This window comes from Melospiza melodia, chromosome 8 (genome assembly GCF_035770615.1).
Source record: "Melospiza melodia melodia isolate bMelMel2 chromosome 8, bMelMel2.pri, whole genome shotgun sequence".
NCBI lineage: Eukaryota > Metazoa > Chordata > Aves > Passeriformes > Passerellidae > Melospiza > Melospiza melodia.
The window spans coordinates 36,900,433-36,927,053 of NC_086201.1; the positions used below are offsets into that span (position 1 = coordinate 36,900,433).

Consider the following 26,621-nt stretch of genomic DNA (forward strand, 5'->3'; position numbering starts at 1 on the left):
CATGTTTGCCAGCTAACAGCAAATTTGAGGAGTCTGAAGGGGTTATGTTTTCTTGGCACGTGGCGCTCAAATGTGAAAGAGCTGCAAAGATTTTGCAATAGAAACATGAGGCTTATCAGTTGCATCCCCCATATTTATCAGCTGCCTGAACTCTGATGCTGGTTATGCAGCCTTTTATGACACCTGTGATTACACATTTACGACAGAGCAGATAAAGCAAGGATACAAAGTTGGGCTGTGGCAGAGATTGCTGAGAAGCGCGGAGCGAGCGCCGGAGCTGCTGTGTTGCCGCGGGTTTCCTTCCCTGGAGGCTCTCAGCTGATCCCTGCAGGAATGGCCCTGGGGCTCAGTGCTTCTCCACCAGCTGTGCTTCTGCTCCTGTCCCTGCTGGGTCTGGCTGCTGCTGGGAAGCTCCTGGTGGTGCCGGTGGATGGGAGCCACTGGCTCAGCATGCAGGAATTGCTGGACATGCTCCAGCAGAAGGGACACGAGGTGGTCGTGGTGGCACCTGAAGTCTCCCTGCACATCAAACCATCCAAGAACTTTGTGATGAAAATGTACCCAGTCCCCTTCACTCAGGAAGAGCTGGACAAAGTTTTCAAAGGGTCGATAATGGATTTATTTAAAGGAGGACCTTTTCTGGAAAGAGTCATTAGACAGTATCAACAGGCAAAGAAGGCCTCTGTTCTGTTCCTGGCCACCTGCTCCCACTTAATCCACAACAAGGAGCTCATCAGGTACCTTGAGGAGAGCAAGTTTGATGCCATCCTTACAGACCCTATCCTCCCCTGTGGGGCAATACTGGCCGAGTATCTTTCCCTGCCTTCCGTGTATTTCCTGCAGCAAATTCCGTGTGGTTTGGAATATCAAGCCACCCAGTGCCCCAATCCCCCTTCCTATGTCCCAAGAGTATTTACAGACCTTACAGACCGCATGACCTTTCTCCAGCGGGTGAAGAACATGCTCTATGACATTCCCAATTTCTTCCTCTGCGACGTTGTCTTCCAACCTTATGCAGAACTGGCTTCGAAATTCTTGCAGCGGGAGGTGACCGTGCCGGATCTCCTGCGCCAGGCTTCCATTTGGCTCATGAAGCTGGACTTTGTCTTGCACTTCCCAAAGCCCTTGATGCCCAACATGGTTCTGATTAGTGGAGTAAATTGTGCTTACAAGAAGCTAAGTCAGGTGGGTCACGCTCTGTTTTCTCTTCTTGTTCTTGCAGGCTTCGGAAATCTCAGGGAAGCTGAAACACAGCTTTCATTAGAAAGGAGGATTTCAAACTGCTCATGCTTTGCAGGGAGGTGCTTGTTCTGGTATCTGGGAACGATTATCAGAGTAGAAAGTTGGAGAAAGTACTGTATATGGAGTTATCTCTAGTAGATCCCCATTGGTCCTGTGTCTCTGCTCCGAGACAGCTTTGGATCGAAGTGGGTTCCTCAGAGCCTCTTTCATCAAGGTAGTTGATGTGACGCAAGACACACTTTAAATTGAGGACATGTTCATTCAGAATCTGATCCAATCAGGCAGATTTCCTCTACAATTCTGTCTCCTTTCATTCCCTCAATGAGGGATTTTCAATATTCTAAATTGCCATAGGCGCAACAAACATTGTCACCTGGAGGAACGTTTCAAGTCTCTCTGAGAACCTTCTGTCAAAGCATGCCCAGTGAGCACCGGATTTTCTTTTCTCTGTCACGTCCAGTTTTAAGTGTCCCTACAATCTCTAGTTATTGGTACCTTTGTGTAACTTGGTACACTCTTAGTGACTTAGAAACCCATCTGTGGGGCGGACAAAGCCTTAGAGTCAGGTGAAATCCATAATAAGCAAATTGTTGTAGTTGGGTCTGGTGTTCACTGAGAAATGCACCTAAGGGTTCTGTCCTTGTTGCCTCCCTACGTCTTTCTTTGCTGGTGAATTTTTGTGCTTCCTCAATGGGATATTTCCAAAGCTGGAATCTGGAGGAAGGTGGCCGGATCTGGGCTCTCAGGTTGAGAAGCAGCCTCACTGATTGCTGGCAGATGTAGGAAAATTTTGCCATGGTGAGGCATGTTTGCCAGCTAACAGCAAATTTGAGGAGTCTGAAGGGGTTATGTTTTCTTGGCACGTGGCGCTCAAATGTGAAAGAGCTGCAAAGATTTTGCAATAGAAACATGAGGCTTATCAGTTGCATCCCCCATATTTATCAGCTGCCTGAACTCTGATGCTGGTTATGCAGCCTTTTATGACACCTGTGATTACACATTTACGACAGAGCAGATAAAGCAAGGATACAAAGTTGGGCTGTGGCAGAGATTGCTGAGAAGCGCGGAGCGAGCGCCGGAGCTGCTGTGTTGCCGCGGGTTTCCTTCCCTGGAGGCTCTCAGCTGATCCCTGCAGGAATGGCCCTGGGGCTCAGTGCTTCTCCACCAGCTGTGCTTCTGCTCCTGTCCCTGCTGGGTCTGGCTGCTGCTGGGAAGCTCCTGGTGGTATCGGTGGATGGGAGCCCCTGGTTCAGCATCCGGGAGGGGCTGGACATGCTCCAGCAGAAGGGACACGAGGTGGTCGTGGTGGCACCTGAAGTGGCTTTGCACGTCAAACCATCAGAGAATTTTGTGATGAAAACCTACCCGGTCCCCTACACACGGGAAGATATGGACAATGCATTCAAGGCATTTTTTAATATTACATTTCAAGATGGATCTTTTTTTGAAAGATATTTTAAAACAGTAGAAGCTATGAAAAGATCCTCTGATTTATTTTTCTCCAGCTGTAGGCATCTTCTGCAAAACAAGGAGCTCATCAGGTATCTTGAGGAGAGCAAGTTTGATGCCATCTTTACAGATCCTATAATACCTTGTGGAGTGATCCTGGCTGAGCATCTTTCCCTTCCTTCTATCTATTTCTTTCGAGCAATCCCATGTGGGTTAGATTTTGAAGCCACTCAGTGTCCCAATCCTCCTTCCTATGTGCCCAGGTTATTTTCCGACTTGACAGACCGCATGACCTTTTTCCAGCGGGTGAAGAATTTGCTCTTTGACACCCAAAACCTTTTCCTCTGTAATTTTCTCTTTGACCCATACACAAAACTGGCTTCAGAGTTCCTGCAGCGGGAGGTGACTTTGCCGGATCTCTTTCACAAGGGCTCTGTTTGGCTCTTGAGGTCAGAATTTGTACTAGACTATGCAAGACCCTTGATGCCCAACATCATTCCCATTGGAGGAGCAAACTGTGCTCACAAGGAGTTGCCTCAGGTGGGTTGCATTTTGATTTTAATTTTTGCTGTGATGTAATTTCTGTGTTCAGGAGGCTTGAACCTTGTGTTGCAGGTGGGAATTGGCTTCCCATGATGTGTGGTTGGATGAATGCTCCTGAGTTTTTATAGGAAGCAGTCTTTTACCTTCTCACCTCCAAAGTGTGCTCTGCATTTGCTGCTTTCGTTTCACATATTCAGAGCTACGTTGTGTGACTTTGTGTAACTTTGTACTCTCTTAGTGAGAGACGAACGCGTCTGAGGGGCTGTCAAAGCCTTGCAGACAGGTGCAATTCCTAATTCACAAATTGTTGTAGTTGGTTCTGGTGTTCACTGAGAAATGCACCTAAGGCTTCCGTCCTTGTTGCCTCCATACGTCTTTCTTTGCCATTGAATTTTTGTGCTTCCTCAATGGGATATTTCCAAAGCTGGAATCCGGAGGAAGGTTGCAGGCTGGGGGCTCTCAGGCTGAGAAGCAGGCTCTTGGTTTGCTGGTAGATCTAGGAAAATTTTGCCAGGGTGATGGGAGTTTGCAATCTAGCAGCAAATTTGAGGAGTCTGACAGGGCTCTGTTGGCTTGGCACGTGGCAGTATAAGGTGAAAGATCTGCAAACATATTTTAATAGAAACATGAGGCTTGTCGGTTGCATCCCCATATTATCAGCTGCCTGAACTTTTCTGCTGGTTATGCAGCCTTTTATCACAGCAGTGATTACACATTTACCACAGAGCAGATAAAGCAAGGATACAAAGTTGGGCTGTGGCAGAGATTGCTGAGAAGCGCGGAGTGAACGCCGGAGCTCCTGTGCTGCTGCGGATTTCCTTCCCTGTAGGCTCTCAGCTGATCCCTGCAGGAATGGCCCTGGGGCTCAGAGCTTCTCCACCAGTTGTGCTTCTGCTCCTGTCCCTGCTGGGTCTGGCTGCTGCTGGGAAGCTCCTGGTGGTATGGGTAGACGGGAGCCCCTGGTTCAGCATGCGTGAGGGGCTGAACATGCTCCAGCAGAAGGGACATGAGGTGGTCGTGGTGGTACCCGAAGTCTCCTTGCACATCAAACCATCAGAGAACTTTGTGATGAAAAGGTACCCGGTCCCCTTCACACAGGAAGAGATGGACAATGCAATCAAGGCATTTTTTAATATTACATTTGAAGATGGATCTTTTTTTGAAAGATTTTTTAAAACAGTAGAAGCTTCGAAAAGATTCACTGATTTTTGTTTCTCCAACTGTGAACAGCTCTTGCGAAACAAGGAACTCATCAGGTACCTTGAGGAGAGCAAGTTTGATGCCATCCTTACAGACCCTGTAATACCTTGTGGGGTGATCCTGGCTGAGCATCTTTCCCTTCCTTCTATCTATTTCTTACGAGGAATCCCATGTGGGTTAGATTTTGAAGCCACTCAGTGTCCCAATCCTCCTTCCTATGTGCCCAGATCATTTTCCGACTTGACAGACCGCATGACCTTTTTCCAGCGGGTGAAGAATCTGCTCTTTGACACCCAAAACCTTTTCCTCTGTAATTTTGTCTTTGACCCATTCTCAAAACTGGCTTCAGAGTTCCTGCAGCGGGAGGTGACCGTGCTGGATCTCTTACGCAAGGGCTCTGTTTGGCTCCTGAGGTCAGAATTTGTGCTAGAGTACCCCAGGCCTTTGATGCCCAACATCATTCCAATAGGAGGAGCAAACTGTGCTCACAAGGAGCTGCCTCAGGTGGGTCACATTCTGTTTTTAATTTGTGCTGTGGTGTGATGTTCAGGAGGCTTGAAATTTGTGTTGCAGATGGGAATTTTCCTCCCATGTTGGGTGGTTGGATGAATGTTCCTGAATTTTTGTAGGCAGTAGTCCTGTGCCTTCTCACCTCCAAAGTGTGCTCTGCATTTGCTGTATTTCATTTTACGTATTCAGAGCAACGTTGTGTGACTTTGTGTAACTTGGTACTCTTTTAGCAAGTGACGAATGAGTCTTTTGGGCTGTCAAAGCCTTGCAGACAGGTGCAATTCCTAATTCACAAATTATAGATGGGTCTGGTGTTTACTGAGAATACACCTCCGGCTTCTGTCCTTGTTGTCTCACTACATCTTTCTTTGCCGTTGAATTTTTTGTGCTTGTTCACATGGGTATTTCCAAAGCTGGAATCTGGAGGAAGGTGGCAGGCTGGGGCATCTCAGGTTGAGAAGCAGTCTCTCTATTTGCAGGCAGATCTAGGAAAATTTTGCCCTGATCATGATGGCTGTGTGAGACGTAACAGCAAATTTCAGATGTGTCAAAGGGCTACAATGGTTTGGCAGGTGGCACTCAAAGTGACAAAAGTGCTAAAGGTTTTGTTATAAAACACAAAGCTTATCTGGTACATGCCCCGCATTTATCAGCTGCCTGAACTTTGCTGCTGGTTATGCAGCCCCTTATCACACCCGTGATTACACATTTACCACAGAGCAGATAAAGCAAGGATACAAAGTTGGGCTGTGGCAGAGATTGCTGAGAAGCGCGGAGCGAGAGCCGGAGCTCCTGTGCTGCCGCGGGTTTCCTTCCCTGGAGGCTCTCAGCTGATCCCTGCAGGAATGGCCCTGGGGCTCAGTGCTTCTCCACCAGCTGTGCTTCTGCTCCTGTCCCTGCTGGGTCTGGCTGCTGCTGGGAAGCTCCTGGTGGTATCGGTGGACGGGAGCCCCTGGTTCAGCATCCGGGAGGGGCTGGACATGCTCCAGCAGAGGGGACACGAGGTGGTCGTGGTGGCACCTGAAGTGGCTTTGCACGTCAAACCATCAGAGAATTTTGTGATGAAAACCTACCCGGTCCCCTACACACGGGAAGATATGGACAATGCATTCAAGGCATTTTTTAATATTACATTTCAAGATGGATCTTTTTTTGAAAGATATTTTAAAACAGTAGAAGCTATGAAAAGATCCTCTGATTTATTTTTCTCCAGCTGTAGGCATCTTCTGCAAAACAAGGAGCTCATCAGGTATCTTGAGGAGAGAAAGTTTGATGCCATCTTTACAGATCCTATAATACCTTGTGGAGTGATCCTGGCTGAGCATCTTTCCCTTCCTTCTATCTATTTCTTTCGAGCAATCCCATGTGGGTTAGATTTTGAAGCCACTCAGTGTCCCAATCCTCCTTCCTATGTGCCCAGGTTATTTTCCGACTTGACAGACCGCATGACCTTTTTCCAGCGGGTGAAGAATTTGCTGTTTGACACCCAAAACCTTTTCCTCTGTAATTTTCTCTTTGACCCATACACAAAACTGGCTTCAGAGTTCCTGCAGCGGGAGGTGACTTTGCCGGATCTCTTTCACAAGGGCTCTGTTTGGCTCTTGAGGTCAGAATTTGTGCTAGACTATGCAAGACCCTTGATGCCCAACATCATTCCCATTGGAGGAGCAAACTGTGCTCACAAGGAGTTGCCTCAGGTGGGTTGCATTTTGATTTTAATTTTTGCTGTGATGTAATTTCTGTGTTCAGGAGGCTTGAACCTTGTGTTGCAGATGGGAATTGCCTTCCCATGATGTGTGGTTGGATGAATGCTCCTGAGTTTTTATAGGCAGCAGTCCTGTACCTTCTCACCTCCAAAGTGTGCTCTGCATTTGCTGCTTTCGTTTCACATATTCAGAGCTACGTTGTGTGACTTTGTGTAACTTGGTACTCTCTTAGTGAGAGACGAACGCGTCTGAGGGGCTGTCAATGGCATGCAGTCAGGTGCAATTCCTAATTCACAAATTGTAGCTGTAATTGGTTCTGGTGTTTACTGAGAAATGCACCTAAGGCTTCTGTCCTTGTTGCCTCCATACGTCTTTCTTTGCCATTGAATTTTTGTGCTTCCTCAATGGGATATTTCCAAAGCTGGAATCTGGAGGAAGGTTGCAGGCTGGGGGCTCTCAGGCTGAGAATCAGGCTCTTGGTTTTCTGGTAGATCTAGGAAAATTTTGCCAGGGTGATGGAAGTTTGCAATCTAGCAGCAAATTTGAGGAGTCTGACAGGGCTCTGTTGGCTTGGCACGTGGCAGTAAAAGGTGAAAGATCTGCAAACATATTTTAATAGAAACATGAGGCTTATCGGTTGCATCCCCATATTATCAGCTGCCTGAACTTTTCTGCTGGTTATGCAGCCTTTTATCACAGCAGTGATTACACATTTACCACAGAGCAGATAAAGCAAGGATACAAAGTTGGGCTGTGGAAGAGATTGCTGAGAAGCGCGGAGCGAGCGCCGGAGCTCCTGTGTTGCCGCGGGTTTCCTTCCCTGGAGGCTCTCAGCTGATCCCTGCAGGAATGGCCCCGGGACTGAGTGCTTCTCCACCAGCTGTGCTTCTGCTCCTGTCCCTGCTGGGTCTGGCTGCTGCTGGCAAGCTCCTGGTGGTATCGGTGGACGGGAGCCCCTGGTTCAGCATGCGTGAGGGGCTGAACATGCTCCAGCAGAAGGGACATGAGGTGGTTGTGGTGGCACCTGAAGTGTCCTTGCACGTCAAACCATCAGATAACTTTGTGATGAAAATGTACCCTGTCTCCCACACACGGGAAGATATGGACAATGCATTCAAGGCTTTTTTTAATATTATATTTCAAGATGGATCTTTTTTTGAAAGATTTTTCAAAGTAGTAGAAGCTTCGAAAAGATTCACTGATTACTGTTTCTCCATCTGTGAACAGCTCTTGCGAAACAAGGAGCTCATCAGGTACCTTGAGGAGAGCAAGTTTGATGCCATCCTTACAGACCCTGTAATACCTTGTGGGGTGATCCTGGCTGAGCATCTTTCCCTTCCTTCTATCTATTTCTTTCGAGCAATCCCATGTGGGTTAGATTTTGAAGCCACTCAGTGTCCCAATCCTCCTTCCTATGTGCCCAGATCATTTTCCGGCTTGACAGACCGCATGACCTTTTTCCAGCGGGTGAAGAATCTGCTCTTTGACACCCAAAACCTTTTCCTCTGTAATTTTCTCTTTGACCCATTCTCAAAACTGGCTTCAGAGTTCCTGCAGCGGGAGGTGACTGTGCAGGATCTCTTTCACAAGGGCTCTGTTTGGCTCTTGAGGTCAGAATTTGTGCTAGAGTACCCCAGGCCTTTGATGCCCAACATCATTCCCATTGGAGGAGCAAACTGTGCTCACACGGAACTGCCTCAGGTGAGTTGCACTTTGATTTTAATTTGTGCTGTAATGGATTTCTGTGTTCAGGAGTCTTGAACCTTGTGTTGCAGGTGGGAATTTTCTTCCCATGTTGAGTGGTTGGATGAATGCTTCTGAATTTTTCTCTCCCTTTCCATTTGTAGGCATCAGTCTTTTGCCTTGTCACCTCTAAAATGTGCTCTGCATTTGCTGCTTTGATTTCATATATTCAGAGCTACACTGTGTGTGTTGTGTGACTTTGTGTAACTTGGTACTCTCTTAGTAAGTGACAAACGTGTCTGTGGGGCTGTCAAAGCCTTGCAGACAGGTGCAATCCCTGATTCACAAATTGTTGTAGTTGGTTCTGGTACTTACTGAGAAATGCACCTAAGGGTTCTGTCCTTGTTGCCTCCCTACGTCTTGCTTTGCCGTGGAATTTTTGTGCTTCTTCACCTGGGTATTGCCAAAGCTGGAATCCGGAGGAAGGTGGCAGGCTGGGGGCTCTTAGGTTGAGAATCAGCCCCTCTGTTTTCTGGCAGATCTAGGAAAATTTTGGCTTGGTGATAATGGATCTTTGCCATCTAGCAGCAAATTTGAGGAGTCCAAAGGGGTTGTGTTGCCTTGGCAGGTGGTGCTCAAAGGTGAAAGAGCTGCCAAGATTAATAAAAAAATGAGGCTTATCTGGTGCATCCCCTACATTTATCAGCTGCCTGAACTCTGATGCTGGTTATGCAGCCTTTTATGACACCTGTGATTACACATTTACGACAGAGCAGATAAAGCAAGGATACAAAGTTGGGCTGTGGCAGAGATTGCTGAGAAGCGCGGAGCGAGCGCCGGAGCTCCTGTGCTGCCGCGGGTTTCCTTCCCTGGAGGCTCTCAGCTGATCCCTGCAGGAATGGCCCTGGGGCTCAGTGCTTCTCCACCAGCTGTGCTTCTGCTCCTGTCCCTGCTGGGTCTGGCTGCTGCTGGGAAGCTCCTGGTGGTGCCGGTGGACGGGAGCCACTGGCTCAGCATGCGCGAGGTGCTGGACATCCTGAGGCAGAAGGGACACGAGGTGGTCGTGGTGGCACCTGAAGTCTCCATGCACATCAAACAATCAAATAACTTTGTGATGAAAAGGCACTCAGGCCCCATCACACAGGAAGAGATGGAGGAAGATTTCAAGGCATTTCTACATGCTTCATTAGAAGAAGGATCTTTTCTGGAAAGATTTCCTAAATTGTACCAACATATGAAAAGACTTGGTAATTTGGCAGTTAGCAGTTGTGAACATCTACTGCAAGACAAAGAGCTCATGAGCTATCTTGAGGAGAGCAAGTTTGATGCCATCCTTACAGACCCTGTAATACCTTGTGGGGTGATCCTGGCTGAGCATCTTTCCCTTCCTTCTATCTATTTCTTGCGAGGAATCCCATGTGGGTTAGATTTTGAAGCCACTCAGTGTCCCAATCCTCCTTCCTATGTGCCCAGATCATTTTCAGACCTGACTGACCGCATGACCTTTTTCCAGCGAGTGAAGAATCTGCTCTTTGACACCCAAAACCTTTTCCTCTGTAATTTTGCCTTTGACCAATTCTCAAAACTGGCTTCAGAGTTCCTGCAGCGGGAGGTGACTGTGCAGGATCTCTTACGCAAGGGCTCTGTTTGGCTTCTGAGGCTGGAATTTGTGCTAGACTATCCAAGACCCTTGATGCCCAACATCATTCCAATAGGAGGAGTAAACTGTGCTCACAAGGAGCTGCCTCAGGTGGGTTGCATTTTGATTTTAATTTGTGCTGTGATGTAATTTCTGTGTTCAGGAGGCTTGAACCTTGGGTTGCAGATGGGAATTGCCTTCCCATGTTGGGTAGTTGGATGAATGTTCCTGAATTTTTCTCTCCCTTTCCATTTGTAGGCAGCAGTCCTGTACTTTCTTACCTCTAAAGTGTGCTCTGCATTTGCTGTTTTCATTTCTCGTATTCAGAGCTACATTGTGTGACTTTTTGAAACTTGGTACTCTCTTAGTGAGTTACAAATGGATCTGTGGGGCTGTCAATGGCATGCAGTCAGGTGCAATTCCTAATTCACAAATTGTAGCTTTAATTGGTTCTAGTGTTTACTGAGAAAAGCACCTAAGGCTGCTGTCCTTGTTGCCTCTCTACGTCTTTCTTTGTTGCTGAATTTTTTCTGCTTTTTCACCTGGGTATTTCCAAAGCTGGAATCTGGAGGAAGGTGGCAGGCTGGGGGTTCTCAGGCTGAGAAGCAGCCCCTCAGTTTGCTGGTAGATCTAGGAAAATTTTGCCATGGTGATAATGACTGTTTGCAGCCTAGTAACAAATTTGAGGAGTCTGAACAGGTTGTGTTGGCTGATCTGGTGGTGCTCAAAGGTGAAAGAGCTGCCAAGATTAATAAAAACGTGAGGCTTATCAGTTGCATCCCCCACATCTATCACCGGCCTGACCTTTGCTGCTGGTTATGCAGCCTTTTATCACAGCAGTGATTACACATTTACAACAGAGCAGATAAAGCAAGGATACAAAGTTGGGCTGTGTCAGAGATTGCTGAGAAGCGCGGAGCGAGCGCCGGAGCTCCTGTGCTGCCGCGGGTTTCCTTCCCTGGAGGCTCTCAGCTGATCCCTGCAGGAATGGCCCTGGGGCTCAGTGCTTCTCCACCAGCTGTGCTTCTGCTCCTGTCCCTGCTGGGTCTGGCTGCTGCTGGGAAGCTCCTGGTGGTGCCAGTGGACGGGAGCCACTGGCTCAGCATGCGGGAATTGCTGGACATGCTCCAGCAGAAGGGACACGAGGTGGTCGTGGTGGCACCCGAAGTCTCCCTGCAGATCAAACCATCCAAGAGCTTTGTGATGAAAACGTACCCAGTCCCCTTCACTCAGGAAGAGATGGACAAAGTTTTCAAAGGGTCAGTAATGGATTTATTTAAAGGAGGACCTTTTCTGGAAAGAGTCATTAGACAGTACCAACAGGCAAAGAAGACATCTGCTCTGTTCCTGGCCACCTGCACACACTTAATCCACAACAAGGAGCTCATCAGGTACCTTGAGGAGAGCAAGTTTGATGCTGTCCTCACAGATCCTGTCCTCCCCTGTGGGGCAATATTGGCCGAGTATCTTTCCCTGCCTTCCGTGTATTTCCTGCAGCAAATTCCGTGTGGTTTGGAATATCAAGCCACCCAGTGCCCCAATCCCCCTTCCTATGTCCCCAGAGTATTTACAGACCTTACAGACCGCATGACCTTTCTCCAGCGGGTGAAGAACATGCTCTATGACATCCCCAATTTCTTCCTCTGCGACATTGTCTTCCAACCTTATGCAGAACTGGCTTCGGAGTTCCTGCAGCGGGAGGTGACCGTGCCGGATCTCCTGCGCCAGGCTTCCATTTGGCTCATGAAGCTGGACTTTGTCTTGCACTTCCCAAAGCCCTTGATGCCCAACATGGTTCTGATTAGTGGAGTAAATTGTGCTTACAAGAAGCTAAGTCAGGTGGGTCGCGCTCTGTTTTCTCTTCTTGTTCTTGCAGGCTTTGGAAATCTCAGGGAAGCTGAAAGACAGCTTTTATTAGAAAGGAGGGTTTCAAAGTGTTCGTGCTTTGCAGGGGAGTGCTTGTTCTGGTATCTGGGAAGGATTATCAGAGTAGAAAGTTGGAGAAAATATTGTGTATGGAATTAGCTCTGGTAGAATCACCATTGGCTCTGTGCTCCCTGCTCAAGGCAGCTTTGGGTTTGGAGTAGGCTGTTGATGTGGTGCAAGACACCCTTTGATTTGAGGAGCACTCCATTTATCCTCTGTCTGATCTCCTCAGCAATTCTGTCTTTTTTTTTTTTTTTTCCTTAAAGAAGGATCCTCTCTGCTTTGACTTGTCTTAAACTCATAAAACATTGTTACCTGGAAGGACATTAAAGTCTTCTCCAAGAACTTTCTATCAGAATATGTCCAGGTCAGGTTGTTCCTTTCTCTCTCTTGTCAAATTTCATGTATCTCCTTTAGAGAACACACTTTATTATATCAAATTGATTCTTGAATCCTGTTTGAATTTTCCATGTTGCAGTGATTTTTACCTCTTGTCCTGTCACTGTTAATCTCATTTATTTTCTTTAACTTTTTGTTATCTCCTGCATTCAAGCTATTGTGCACCTGTCTTGTGGCATGAAATTATCCTGTTTCAGAGGCACAACTTTGCATCTGCCTTTGCTGACCTTTATGAGGCCTTTATAGGCCCATTTTTCCAGCTTGTATATCCCAGGCCAGTGGTGCTCTATAGTTAAATTTATATCCAACATCGAAAAAACAAAGTATAAGTTACTTTATTCTTCTAAAATGAATTCATTTCAGCTGGTTTTTTAATGTGCTTTCAAATAGATTTTGGGGTATGCAGAGTATCCTCATGGATTCTATTTTTAATAATAACTATTCCTATTGGTTTTTTCAGATATTTGCTTTACAAAATGCTGAGATAAGTCAGATATTTCAGAAAAAGCTCAATCTCACACAGAAAAAATGGAGGATTTTTAAGACTATTCAAACTTGGCACTCAGGCTAGAAAAGCAGACAGGCAATAAAGTGCACAGCTAAACCTATGATAATTATGGCAGAGGTCTGTAAAATCTGGAAAATCATAGCTAAAGGCGCAAGGGTTACTGATAGTTTTTCCCAATATTTGTCCTATGACTAACACTGAAATGCAACAAGCTTAGAGCAAACAAAGGGGAATATTTTTTCACACCATGGCCCAAAAAAACCCAAATCAGCCACTCAAGAGGTGCAGATTTTCTTTTTTGTAGACAAACCCTGTGAATTTAAAAGGGATTTAGGGGGTTAATAAGAGGTACAGGCTGCCTGCCAGGATTTGTAGGCTTACAGGAGAGATAATCATGGATTGCATTAGCTCAGATATTTGCTGTACTGTTTCCAGCTTACAACCTTTGCACTCAGTTCTGTACTTTTGCTTGACTTTCTCCTGCTGTCTCACCTTTGGAATGGGCTGGGCTTGTGGACTTCAGTCTCTGCACTCGTAAACACATGGAGGGTGTTGATGTGCTGCTCAAAATCCAGTGTCACAGCTTCTATGAACTTTTGCTGAACTCTTGTGAACTTCTTTTTTTCTTTCAAACTTTTCTGAGCTTGGCCTCAAGGGTTTGGGTTGAGGGGGTTTTCTTACCTCTTTAGTGTTGTTTTATAGGGTTTTGTTTTAGTGTCTCACAGATGATACAAGTTTGGCTGAAATGTTAGCAGAGCTTAACTAGGTGGGAGTGATTTGGTACCAAGTACCAGGATTTGAGAGGCCTTTATGCAGAGTGAGAGTTTTTGAGAGTTTTTGCAACTCTGAGCTCACTACTTGAGTATGTACTGCCACCTTAAGGCTTGTTGAATGCTGCGTCACCTCATTACTTGAGATCTTTTTACCACAGAAAATGCACCCCTGGCAGGTGAGAATCCCTTCCCTCCACCTCCTGTCATTTTTGGTCTTTCAGTGCTACCCCACTGCCAGCTAGAGCCACAGTTCTGCTTCACCAGCTGCAGAATGGGACTGCATCAAGTTATGGAGCTGTAAAATTGGAAAAGCCCTCTAAAATCAGAGTCCAACCATTAGTCCAGCGCTGCCAGGTCTACCACTAAACCGTGGCCCCAAGGGCCCCGTCCAGGGATGGTGATTTCACCACTCCCCTGGACAACCCCTTTCAGTGCTTGACAACCCTTTCCATGAAGAAATTTTTCCTAATATCCAATCTAACCCTCCCCCCGATGTCTGAAATTCCTTCCTATTTAGTTCATTTTCCATAAACATTACTGTCCTTCTTGCTGGCTTTTAAGAACCCCTTTTCTTTAATTGGCCACATGGAAGACCTCCTCTCCAAATAAACATTTTAGGAAACACTTAGTCTTAATCTTGGAATAACACTTAGGATTAGCCCTGGAAGTGTATTTATCACACTCAGGTACCTTTGGCAAAGGTAGCCATTTCATGGATCAGATTTCCAATCATTCCTACCTGCTCCAAAAGAACCCTTCCAGGCCTGCAGAAACTGATCAGATTTCACTCTGTTCAGGAGTGCTTGGTTGGGGGATCTAAAAGAATCTGTCTTTTCCAGCCAGCTCTTGTCCAGGTACTATTCCTGTATCTTGTGTTGCTCTTGTAAACTTGCAAACTTTTGGCATCCAGCTTTTCCCTGCCCGTGTGGAATATGCCTTAATGGCAGGTGAGATCTGCTTGGCCAGGCCCTTCTGTCCAGGAGTATGGACTTCCACATACCATGTACCACAGCCAAGACTTCTGAAATTTGGGAAAGGGACTGTTATTAAGAGCCTTCAAACCCATTTGTCCTGTAGCCTCTCACCCCGAACTCCCGTGGCCCCTCTTGAGCAAGAGCCCCATATTCTGCTGTATCATTGCTTTTCAGAAAGATGTTTAGCCTCGAGCCATTCACCTATGAACTCTGATGGCCCCTCTTGAGCACAAACTGTGCTTTCTGCTCTATCACTGCTTTGCTAAGAAGGTGAAAGGTGGTTGGTTAATGTGTTACCCAAACTTTGGTGACTCCGCTGCTCCATGTGCCAGCTCCAGCTTGCCATGGAGGACATTCTCTGTGAACTCCAGTCACCTTCCTGAGCAAAGTTTGGGGGTTAGGTCTTGCTTGTCAACAGTGCAACACAATTCTTGTGATATAAGCTCTGTGGAGTGGCCTCAAATTTGATTACTGATTTGAATCTGGCCCGGGTCAGTTGAGTGCACAGTGAGTCACTTGAAACAACCCTGACACAGCAAAACCCCTCCATGACAACTGCTTTTTCTACTGATTATTGTGAATAATCTGAGATAACCTAAATGAATAGCAAAGCATAGGTGCCTTGATAGCACTTTAATCAAGGCTTTTATCAGCAATATGGTCTTTGAACTCCAGTAACTTGTATCAGTAAACATTTTGTAGAGATAAAACATTGGTGTCCGCCACAATATAAATGAGGTACAAGGAGCTTTTTCTTCATATGCTGCTGAACAACGCAAGGAGGAGCAGCTAGTTTCTTTGCCTGCCCCCATGACAGTTATGTGGAAGCATCAGGTACATGCTGGGCTTGTGCTTTTCCTTGCTTTCTGGAGTCTGGCAGATGGTGGGAAGCTCTTGGTGGTGCCTCAGGATGGAAGTCATTGGCTGAGCATGCGGATGGTCCTGGAGAAACTCTGGGAGAAGGGGCATGAAATCGTGGCTGTGGTTCCTGATGCTGCCTTGCTCTTGAAAAGCTCCCAGTCCTTCACCATCAAAACATATTCGGTGCCTTACACCCAGGAGTTTGTGGACCAATACTACCAGAAGTTGGGGGAAAATAGCTTTGAGAGTCTAACGCTCTCACTTTTACTCAGAAACATCACAGAGCTGACCAACATGTTCACTTCTGCTTGTCGGCATCTCTTGTCTGACAAAGAGCTCATGAAGTACCTCCAGGACAGCAAATTCGATGCCATCATGATGGACCCTGTGCTGCCCTGTGGGCCCATTCTGGCTGAGTATCTCTCCCTCCCCTCTGTGTACTTCATGCGCGGCCTTCCTTGCACCTTAGACTACAAAGCCGCGCAGTCTCCCAGCCCTGTATCCTACGTGCCCAAGACTTTATCATCTCTTTCCGACCACATGGCGTTCCCAGAGCGAGTGAAGAACTTCTTGATCGGGCTCTCCGAGCCTTTGCTTTGCCACCTGTTTTATTTGAAATACGAGAGCTTGGCCTCCGAGTTCCTGCACAGGGATGTGACGATGCAGGAGCTGTTCAGCCAAGCATCAGTGTGGCTGATGAGATACGACTTTGTTTTTGAGTATCCGCGCCCCATCATGCCCAACATGGTCTATGTTGGAGGCATCAACTGTCTGCAGAAGAAGCCACTCTCAAAGGTTTGTCGCTGCTTACCCTGAGGGTGCTTGTTCAGCATGTGCTTGCTTCAAGTGTTTCATGTAGTGATATTTGTGTGCTTGAGGCAGGATGTGATCAAATCCAAGGATGGCATGGGAGTGGGAATCTTAGGCTTTGAGATGATCACAAGGCTTGCTGAAGGGTTTTTCTCCAGGAGAGCATAGGCTGGGTGGTCACCATCTCTCGTGGCACGCTCTATGTCCAGGCAAATGACAAAATAATTCTAGGTCAGAGGATTTAATATCCCTAAGGAATGTGGAATGCCAGGTAATTGCAGGAGACTTGATTGAACAAAAATTGGAAATATAGTATTAACTCTGTGGATATACCCAGGCACTTTTGCTGTGCCACTGAACAGGAAGCTGGGCAAAGCACAGAACACCAGGAGAGGGGATCAGCTTGGGTTTTAGGGAAAGGTTCTTCCCCCAGAGGGTGCTGGCACTGCCCAGGCTGCCCAGGGAATGGGCTTGGCCCCAAGGCTGCCAGAGCTCCAGGAGTGTTTGGACAATGCTCTCAGGGATTCGCAGGGTGGGATTGTTGGGGCTGTCTGTACAGGGCCAGGGGTTGGATCAATGATCCCTGTGGGTCGGGAAATTCTAACTTGGGATATTCCGTGATTCCATGTGCGCCTACAGCCCAAAACTAGGGGTGTGCAAAGACAGCAGAGGGAGCTCTTCTGCCTCTGGATTTGTGCGAGCAGCAGTGCAAGATAGCAAATAAGAGGATGGTTGGGAAAGGAAGCGTTCAGGATTGTAACTACTCTCCCTTGTTCAGAATCCCGTCGTGCTGTGCAAATAGTGCAGATTTCCCTGGGTTATTCTGCTTTCAGACACTGTGGTGTTGTGACAGCAGGAGTTATTGCTCTGCTTACAATACATTTACTACTGTAAATTCAGGGCTTTCACTTTGATAACTGCTGTGATAGAGCAACAAATCTGGAGATAAACCTTTACAACCCCCTCTTATCAAACCTCTGTCAATCTTAGCTCCTTGGTTACACTCTGGGGGCACAAAGCAATCCAAAGGTCAGATTTGTGCCGAGTTCCATGTCCAATCAGTGCAGTGGACTCAAGGTAGTGGGTTGATCATTAACTGGATGTTAATGATGTAGTGATTGCTGGTCAGCCCATTCATGGCTCTCATTCAGCCTCTCAGCCCCACAGGCTGTCGGTCACGCCTCCCTCCTGGTGTCAGTCCAGACATTCATAGCTTCACCTCACGACAGCCACTCACTGAAAGCCTTCTCTGTGAACAGATGATAAAACCAATATTTACCCACAGTTAAAAATTACCCCAATTTCTGCCTGTTAAAAATTAAAAACCCACCTTAGTTAAAATTCAAGTGGGAAGCACCCCGTGATTCACTCCTCATCCCCAGCCGCAGTTTCACCGCCGTTTATAACTTCGCTAGCGGCACTGGAGAAATGGTTTCTCCAAAGCCAGGATTTCTTTCTCTTGCCTCTTGGGCTGTGTTTTTCCTGCTGCTGTGGACTTCTGGTGAAGGTGGGAAGCTCTTGGTCATACCCATTGATGGCAGCCACTGGCTCAGCACACTCCCGGTCATAGAGAAGCTCAGGGACAAGGGACACGAAATCGTGGTGGTTGCGCCGGAGATAAATTTGCGGATCCATTCATCCCCAATTTACACCTTGAAAACCTACCCTGTGTCCTACACCAAGGAGTTTGTGGAGGCAGAATTTAAAGAGATGGGCCACAGGAGTTTCACACCTCAGCCCTTCTTGAAAAAACTCTCCAAAATTGCCAATTTTACAAGCATGTTCTTGGATTCCTGCAAGCGTCTGCTGTCCGACAAAGAGCTGATCCAGTACCTCGAAGGAAGCAAATTTGATGCCATCTTTATGGATCCCTTCTTCCCATGTGGGCAGATACTGGCAGAACATCTGTCCCTGCCCTCGGTGTACTTCCTGCGGGGGCTGCCGTGCAGCGTGGAATTCCAGGCCACAATGTGTCCCAGCCCTCCTTCCTACGTCCCGCGGTTCTTCACGCGCTCCACGGACCGCATGTCCTTCGGGCAGCGCCTGGGCAACCTCCTGGCCACCCTGGGCAGCTCGCTGGCCTGCTCTGTCCTTTATTCCCCCTACGATCCCTTGATCCGGGAGTTCCTGCAGCGGGAGGCGACCATGCCCGAGCTGTTCAGCCATGCCGCTGTTTGGCTCATGAAATACGACTTTGTCTTTGAGTACCCCAGGCCCCTCATGCCCAACATGGTCTTGGTCGGAGGCATAGGCTGCACTCGGGGAAACAAATTATCCCAGGTTAGTTCCCGTTTTTGTCCCGAGTTTAGCTGTTGGGTGCGCTGTGAGCTCTCTCCAGGAGATGGAGCTCCCAGGCTGGAATAAAGGATGCCAGGTGGAAGTGGCTGGGAGTGCATTTTGCGCCGCTGCATTCCTTCAACAATGAGGGAAAAGTTACTTTGTGGGATGCCTCGGCATTCCCAGTCAAACCTGCACAAAAAAAAACTAAAAAAGGATTTTTCTTTTCCAATTTTCCTGTCTATTTCCATTCCCTTTTCCTTTTTCCTGTCTCCAGCTTTCTTAAGAGGGCAGTGGAGGGACAGCTCCAATCTCTGTTCTCTGTGGCCAGGGACAGCACCGGAGGGAATGGCTGGAGCTGTGTTGGGGATGTTTAGGTTGGATTTTAGGGAAAGGTTCTTCCCCCAGAGGGTGCTGGGCACTGCCCAGGCTGCCCAGGGAATGGGCACAGCCCCGAGGCTGCCAGAGCTCCAGGAGGGTTTGGACACCAGGGATGCACAGGGTGGGAATGTTGGGGTGTCTGTGCGGGGCCAGGGGTTGGATCAATGATCCTCGTGGGTCCCTTCCAACTGAGGATGTTCCATGAACTTCAGACAGTTCAGACAGGCTGGAATTAAATCCCCATCACCAGTGAAGCAACGCTTTTGCCACTTTTGTGTAAAATACTCTGCGCTGCAACTGTATTGTGCTTCAGCTGTGCCAAAATTTCTCAGTATGGGATATCCCCCACTTTCCATTGAGAAATCCTGCTAATTTTCTTATTTTTTGCATGAGTCTCTACTGCAGATATTTTGTAAAAGTATGAGCAGGTGCTGATTAAAACCACTACTAAAATAATGTGCATAACCCCAAAGCAGGGCTGCAAAGCACTTTCTCATAGCAGGAGAACTTCTGAGCAGAAAGTCAGACCTTGGAACTCAAAACCATCTAAAAAACAAAGTAAAACTGATGTCCCACAGAATATAAAAAGGATTAAATAGGCCTTGAGACAGCCACAAAAATATGGAAAAGAGCATAAACTGACAGAGTCAGTCTCTGTTGTCCCTGCCCATGGCAGGGAGTTGGAATGAGACAATCTTCAAAGTCCCTTCCAACCCAAAGCATTCCATGGTTCTGTGGTTATCCCCTCAGATCCCAGAGATAACATCTGGCAATTGCCAGACTTACAGAAACATTTAGTTCATTGTTTCTCTCTTATTTAGCTTTGATGCCTGCAACAATTTCCTCCAGTTTTGCCTTTCCTTCCTTGGCTCATCCAAACATTTTTCTGTTTAAAAGAATTTTTGCTCCAGCCTTGGGCTGGTTTTTTCTGCTTCATTGGAATCTTTTTGTTCCTGGATTCCAGTGCTAGATCTCCTTCTATTATTTAAATCACTCAAACAAAAGAGAGACAAAACTGGCAGCAGTTCAATGTTATCACACCCAAAGCAGATACAATAAATCCAGATATTAGAAATTTGAGATATCTGCTGTCAGAACCCTCTTCCAGGATTTTAATTCTCTCTTGTAGCTGCGTGGCCTGGAGAGAAGAACACCAGCTCTGAATCCAGGCTTGGGTTAAGTGTGCCAATTTTTACTTCCCAAAGACTCATTTTCTTTAGGATCATAGAACAGGTTGGGGTGGAAGGGATGTTAAAGCACATCCAGTCCAATCCCCTGATGTGGGCAGGGACAACTTCCACTATCCCAGGTGGCTCCAAACCCCATCCATCCTCCCCTTGGGCACTCCCACGGATCCAGGGGCAGCCACAGCTTCTCTGGACATCCTGTGCCAGAGGCCTGTGAGGCCTCCCCACCCTCAGAGAGAATTTCTTCCTGATACCTAACACAAATTTCCCCTCTTTTGGTTTGAACCCATTGCTCCCTGGAAGAGCAGGGAGTACTCTTCATGAGGAGTCCTTCTCCAGCTTCCTTCTGGGCCTCTTCAGGCACTGGAAAGGGGCTCTGAGGTCTCCACACAAAAATCTTCTCTGCTCCAGGCTGAACAGGATGTCCCAGCCTGTCCCCCCCAAGGGAGGTGCTCCTGACTCCCTGTCAACTCCATGGTTCTCCTCTGGACTTGCTCCAACAATCCCATGTCCTTCTCATGCTGATGATCCCAGAGCTGGATGCAGGATCCAGGTGTGGACTCACAAGAGGAGGAGAATCCCATCCCTGGACCTGCTGGCCGTGCTGCTTTGGATGCAGAACTACCAATAACCACTCGTTTTCCTGGTCCCAGTTTTGTCGTGCTCACTGCTTGTTCCGTTGCCTTTCCAGAGAGTTCTGTGGGAAGGTGGCAGCAATTCCACCCCTGACAAGAGAAAGGGCTTTAACTAAAGGCCTGCTTTCCTTTGGCAGGAATTTGAAGCCATGGTGAACGCCTCTGGAGAGCACGGCATCGTTGTCTTCTCGCTGGGCTCCATGGTGTCCGAGATTCCCATGAAGAAAGCCATGGAGATCGCGGAGGGCTTGGGAACAGTCCCTCAGACGGTACCAATCCCCTCTTCCCCCTCCAGCAGAGCAGCTCCACGCTGCTCTCAGCTCCTCCCTCCCTTCTCCTGCTGGGATCTGACTTGGCTTTGCTTCCCCTGCCAGGTCTTCTGGCGCTACACAGGCAAGGCACCCCCCAACCTGCCCAAGAACGTGAAGCTCGTCAAGTGGCTGCCTCAGAACGACCTCCTGGGTAGGTCTGGCACCCTGGGCTGACACCAGGCTGCCGTGGTGAGGCCCCAAGGGCATCATCTGTGCGTCAGGTGTGAGTTACCATCCCCTGACTCAGCACTGTGGGTCACAAACCTTCCTCTGCTGGTGGAGCCAGAGCTGGTCCTTTAGGAACTTAGCTGGGAATTGCCAAATTATGACACAAATCTGTTTGAAAAGGCTTTCCAACACTCCAGTAGCAGACAAAGATGAGAGTATGTCTCATTAAGCAGTCTCAACAGCCAGCTGTGGTTTTGTCCTGTCTTCTGGCTTGAAAAGAAATTTCATGGTCCTCAAGGGAGCACTTCCAGACAGGTCTTTGGGATTTTAAAGTGGTGGAATTGTTGCCAGATTTGCTGGTAACAGAACAGGTTCAGCTGTGAGAGACCTTCACTACCATGGAAGAGATGGTGAAAAACTAATTAGTGGTAACATCCTTTCTAACCTCTCCTGGCTCTGGTTTAATCCTAAAGTTGGAGGATTACCCCAAACCAAGACAGAGAATCTACAAAGTTCCAGTCCCTAAGTCTGGCCATAAGGGATGATGCTCTCACAACAGCCCCAAATCCTTGATTTATCCCAACCATGGCCCTTTCTGGTGCATGTTCTTTCCCCAGGGACGTGTTGCTGGGAGTCAGTAATTCCAGGAGCTGACACAAGCCTGTGCTTCCCTCCACAGCCCACCCCAAGACTCGTGCCTTCATCACCCACGGAGGCTCCCACGGCGTTTATGAGGGAATCTGCAACGCTGTGCCCATGGTGCTGATGCCTCTCTTCGGGGACCAGATGGACAACGCCAAGCGAGTGGAGTCCCGCGGAGCAGGGCTGACCCTCAACATCCTGGAGATGACTTCCACCGACATCTCCAACGCCCTGAAAGCCGTGATCAACGACAAAACGTCAGTACCGGAGGCACAGCCTTCCCCCTTCTTACTGTGCAGCCCCAGCACGTTCACTTCCAGCTTAGCAGGGTGTTTTGCTCTTCCTAAATGGCTTCTTGGATCAAAAGTTTGGATTTGATAGCAGCTGCTTCCATGGAGAAGCTGATGCTCGCCCTGGATTAACTCCAGGCTGTCCCCTTCAGTGGACAAGAGAAGGGAGGCTGCAGGGAGCAGGGCAGATGGGCTGGGAATGCAATGGAAGTAATCAAGTTGCCAAAAAAATTGTGTCACCTTCTTAAAGCCAAGGCAGTGACAGAGAGGGCTTTGACACAAGTGGCAAGCAGCTTTTGTTCCCAAATCTCTGGTGACACAGGTCAGTGGGGTTAAATATCAAACATATTTATCACTCATTTATCTTACAGGTGAGTTTTCTCAGGCATTTTTCTCCCCCTCGGTGCTCATGAGGAATTCAGTGAGCACAGAGAGCCTTGCCTGGCTCAGCAAGGCTGGGCAATCCCAGCACAGAGCAGGAGGGACATGCAGGGATGCACTGAGGAAACCCAGGGAGCATCACAGGGCTGCAGTCAGCACACCCAAGGGGCTTAAAGGCAGCACAGAGATTTCTTTGAGACATGAGAACTCTTCCCTGCTCCCATTTAAAGGATGCCAAGGACTAGAAAACTCAACATTCCTGAGAAATAGCAGCTTATTGACATTGTTTCCTATCCAATTTTTATGGCATTTAAATTGCCATATTTAATGGCAATTAAATTATTAATAATAAGTATTATTATAGCACTATAACACTGCATCTAACAAAAACAATAATAATGCAGCTGGAAAAGCTGAGCTGGCCAGCTTTTCCACCCCCAGTCTCCCCTTTCAGCCAGAGACCTTCACCCCAGAGATTCTGCTGAGAGCTCAAACTAAGCTTCCATCTTTTTTCTTTTTTTCATTTTTTTGTCTCTTCCTGGGCCTCTAACTTTGCCATTATCCTTCTCAAGGGGCTCAGTAGCACAAGAGCTGCGACTGCCCCATCCCTGGAAGTGTCCTGGATGGGGTTTGGATCAACCTGGCCTGATGGAAGGTGTCCCTGCCCATGAGGGATGAGCTTCAAGGTCCTTCCAACCCACCCCACCCTGTGATACTGATGCCTTGGGGTGGCTACCTAGAACAGAGGCTAGAAAAGATTAAGAGAGTTAAGAGGGAATTTTTAAAAGCTGAATTTTTCTCTGGTCCAAGGGTTTTCCAGAAGCTTTTCTTGTCCCATCTGGGGTGCCAGAAAACTGATCCTTGGAGTGGCCCTCTAGAACAGAGGCTAGACAGGGTTAAGAGAATAAAGTGGGTATTTATTAAAGGCCTTCAGTAGATACAGCTTGGGCAGTCAGAAGCCTCCTAGACACTACACCCAAGACAAATGATGGTCACGAGTTTTTCCAGACAATTATAAGTTTGGTCCATTTACATATCAGGGGTAAATATCCCAATTACACCTTCAGGCTATGAGGGCACATATCCCCAGTTTGCCCCTCCAGTTCACTGCTGTTTACATTTTTCAGGGCCTGAGGCTGTAGGGTATCCCTGAGTTTCAGGCCCAGAGGAATTGTGCCTGAATAAAATGGGAGAACAGCAGCTGACAGGGTGTAGAGTTGGAGAGTTCCACCCAAAAGCAGTTCAGGATTTTAATAACATAAAAGCTGAAATCCCAAGGCATCAACTCCATGTTTGAGCAACACCTTCTCTTGCAGCAGCTTGGGGTTTAGGTGGTGGGTGCTGATAGCTGTTTTCCTGTAAGCATCTCTGTGGCATTCACATTCTCTGAACAGAGAGAGACATAATTCCCTCTCCCAGGATTTTTTCTAGGGAGGGCAGTGAGAAACCTCAGAGAAGAAAACAATTCTTATCTCTATTCACTGCTCCTGTTTTTGCACATGTGGAATATGTTATGGAGATTGTTTACCAAAAATGATTTTGTTAATTGGACACCAGTGAAAGCTGGGTGATTAGCCAATCACTAAAAGCTGTGTCCTGGCTGTCTCAGTCATGGGTTTTTCTGTAGTGTAGTATAGTATCTCTTTAGTATAGTTTTAAGTTAGTATTAATGTAGTATAGTATAGTTTTGCAATTTTTCAGCCTTCTCCTGCAAACCAGTCTTCAAGTGAATTTGTGTCATTTCTTGTTCAATGGTGACACAACTCCTGTGGAAAAGCCACCTGGGTGAGCATTCAGACAGTCAAGTCCACACAACCCACACTCACCAGGGCTAGCTCAGCCAAGAGAGGCAAAAGGGCCTTTATATGGTCAGTTCCAGTGAAGGTTTATTTCTGCACGATTGTCTTGGTTTGGAAAGAGGAGTCTGCTAAGGAAGGCAGGAGCCTCCTCTGAAATGGAAAATGTAAACCCCCCTCCCTCCAAATTGTTATAAATTTGAAATTAAGGGGCTCTCAGGCAAAAATGTGGGAACAGGAAATAACAGTTCTTTATTAGGGAAGAAAATAAAAAGATAAATAAACAATGCAGTAAACAAAACCAACACTGACAGAGTCAGAACCCAGCCTGACACCCTGTGGGTCAGGGTGTTGGTGGCAGTCCCATTGGAAATGTGGCTGCAGCCCTCCTGCAGTGTCAGGGGTGGTTCTGTTGGAGCAGGGATCCAGTAGAAAGGTGCAATCTTCTTCTGAAGATCCAGTGGAAGGGGCAGCTGTTCCTCTGGGAATCCAGTGGAGAAGCTGCCTTGCTGTCCCACGAGCTCAGATTATATCCAGTTAGGAATGCTTGGCTCCTCCCTCTGGGCTCACATCTCCCAATGGGATGCTGCAGTTCTTATCAGCCATGCAGTGACATTCAATAGCTGTTATCAGCAGATATCTCCTCAGAGGGAGGAGTGATTGTGGGAGAGATAAAGAAAACTGCCCAATTAACAGAAGACATCTGCCACACCTCTAACAGATGGCAAACAGAACACGCATTGCCTTGCAATCTGGGACAATGATGAAGAGGAAATCAGGGACAAAGCCCTGTCCATGTGCTCTGCACAAGGTTAACTGTGGGGTCAGTGGCAAATGGTCTGAGGACAGTGCCCTACAGGGAAGACAGGGCTGGCCACCAAGGGTACCACAAACAATGAGGGAACAGGGAAAGGAAAAACCATGAGAATCTGGGACATACGGGGGAAGGAGCTGGGGTGGATCATAGTGCTGCAAGGCTCCATGGGGAGGTCTCCTCTTCCAGCCTAGACTCTCTGGTGTATCCTGCCAGGGCGGGGCCCTGGGGATTTCGCTGAGGGGTTCAAAGGGCCCCACGTTCTCTCGGCAGGTACAAGGAGAACATCCAGCGCCTCTCCGACCTGCACCTGGACAGACCCATCCACCCTCTGGACCTGGCCGTGCACTGGGTGGAGTTTGTGATGAGGCACAAGGGGGCCCCTCACCTGCGCCCCGCCGCCCACGACCTCAACTGGGTGCAGTACCACTCGCTGGACGTCATCGCCTTCCTGGCCGCCGTCACCCTCCTCTTCCTCTTCATCTCCTTCAAGTGCTGCCTCTGCTGCTGCCGCAGGTGCTGCGGCAAGAAGGGCAGGACGGGCAAGGCCACCAAAGCCAAGTCCCACTAGCACCTGGGGACGGTGGTGGTGACCGAGCTCCTGCTCCAAACACGGCAGCGGGGCCGGGGAACAGCTCGAATTGCACTGCAATGAATCAAACACTGTGATTTTCAGCCAAGGAATGATAGGGATCCTTTGAAATAGCAGCACGAGATGGGCTGTTCCGCTGATCTAATTTTGGCTTTTTAATTAAGAATGGGTTGTTGAAAATGCCTTGTGTAGGAGTGCTGCAGTCACTTGGGAAGGTCTGAGTGTGAAATCCCCGGCCCCTGGCTTCCACCTGTCAGTGTGCAGAGGACTCAGTGACTTTTTCTTTCAACCTCTCCCTGCAGCAGAGATAGGTAGGGATTTTGGAGGACTTTAGGAGAACCATCTGGTCAGACAGATTCCTGTTTGAAATCTCTGCGTGGCTGCTGTTGTAGGAGAGGCAAATGTTGTACACTCGCAGTTCCTGTCACGCAGACAAAGATCTATGCACATCCTCATGGGTTTACAAGGCCCTGAACAATATCAAGCTGCTGGAAAAGCACTGGTGTTTCCCCCAAATTGCCCATCAGGCAGATGTGCTGTAGCTGGAGCTCACCTGCTAGTGAGAAGAGTTTGTGAGCTTTGCTTATAAACCCCCACAACTGATTTGTTCTTTGTAGGTGATGCTCAGGGAAAGACCCCCAACCCCCAGCCCTACAAATAAACCCCAAATACCAAAAATAAAGGCTGCTGTGTTTTCTGTCTTGAGAGTTATGGGGGGGAATGCTTGTTTGCTGATGGAAAAAGAGCTGGAGAAGGGACAGATTGAATCCCCATGGTTTGATGGTGTGAAAACCACCTTGGTACACAAACCCCTTCTCAGCAGTGCTGTCCCTGCTGCCTGTGACCTGCTCCTTGCTGAGAGGTGCCATCCTGAGGCTGCCACAGCTCCCAGGTGAATGTTCCAGGCTCTGAGCTGGGGGGTCC

The 26,621-nt window shown here is 47.8% G+C and overlaps 3 protein-coding genes across 12 annotated transcripts; all 3 read left to right on the plus strand.

The window, feature by feature from the left end:
• The first annotated feature begins 262 nt into the window (after positions 1-262).
• LOC134421059 (UDP-glucuronosyltransferase 1A1-like) lies at positions 263-1,377 on the plus strand. The gene has a single exon (XM_063161428.1). It carries the CDS (start codon positions 334-336, stop codon positions 1,375-1,377), a length of 1,044 nt encoding a protein of 347 aa, XP_063017498.1. The 5' UTR covers positions 263-333.
• Positions 1,378-2,333: 956 nt separating this feature from the next.
• On the plus strand, positions 2,334-3,292 carry LOC134421060 (UDP-glucuronosyltransferase 1A1-like). The gene is made up of 2 exons (XM_063161429.1): positions 2,334-3,231; positions 3,284-3,292. Exons 1-2 carry the CDS (start codon positions 2,380-2,382, stop codon positions 3,290-3,292), a joined length of 861 nt encoding a protein of 286 aa, XP_063017499.1. The 5' UTR covers positions 2,334-2,379.
• Positions 3,293-4,067: 775 nt separating this feature from the next.
• LOC134421565 (UDP-glucuronosyltransferase 1A1-like) lies at positions 4,068-26,379 on the plus strand. Of its 10 annotated transcripts, none has more exons than XM_063162718.1 (6): positions 9,143-9,444; positions 15,573-16,208; positions 20,841-20,972; positions 21,078-21,165; positions 21,862-22,081; positions 25,379-26,379. In XM_063162718.1, exons 1-6 carry the CDS (start codon positions 9,232-9,234, stop codon positions 25,674-25,676), a joined length of 1,587 nt encoding a protein of 528 aa, XP_063018788.1. In that variant the 5' UTR covers positions 9,143-9,231; the 3' UTR covers positions 25,677-26,379. The 10 variants fall into 10 exon arrangements, with proteins under 10 accessions (XP_063018782.1, XP_063018781.1, XP_063018783.1 ...); XM_063162717.1 differs by lacking the exon at positions 9,143-9,444 and adding an exon at positions 10,870-11,720 and having other exon boundaries at positions 16,115-16,208; XM_063162716.1 differs by lacking the exon at positions 9,143-9,444 and adding an exon at positions 10,870-11,535 and having other exon boundaries at positions 15,930-16,208.
• Positions 26,380-26,621: the final 242 nt, after the last annotated feature.

What these genes read in the sequence shown, in the direction of transcription:
- LOC134421059 (XM_063161428.1), top strand. Translation starts at nt 334, where the DNA reads ATGGCCCTGGGGCTCAGTGCTTCTCCACCAGCTGTGCTTCTGCTCCTG.
- LOC134421060 (XM_063161429.1), top strand. Translation starts at nt 2,380, where the DNA reads ATGGCCCTGGGGCTCAGTGCTTCTCCACCAGCTGTGCTTCTGCTCCTG.
- LOC134421565 (XM_063162717.1), top strand. Translation starts at nt 10,960, where the DNA reads ATGGCCCTGGGGCTCAGTGCTTCTCCACCAGCTGTGCTTCTGCTCCTG. An exon ending in GCTTCCATTTGGCTCATGAA is followed by an intron (nt 11,721 to 16,114) that starts GCTGGACTTTGT and finishes GTGGCTGATGAG; the next exon opens with ATACGACTTTGTTTTTGAGT. An exon ending in TGGGAACAGTCCCTCAGACG is followed by an intron (nt 20,973 to 21,077) that starts GTACCAATCCCC and finishes TTCCCCTGCCAG; the next exon opens with GTCTTCTGGCGCTACACAGG.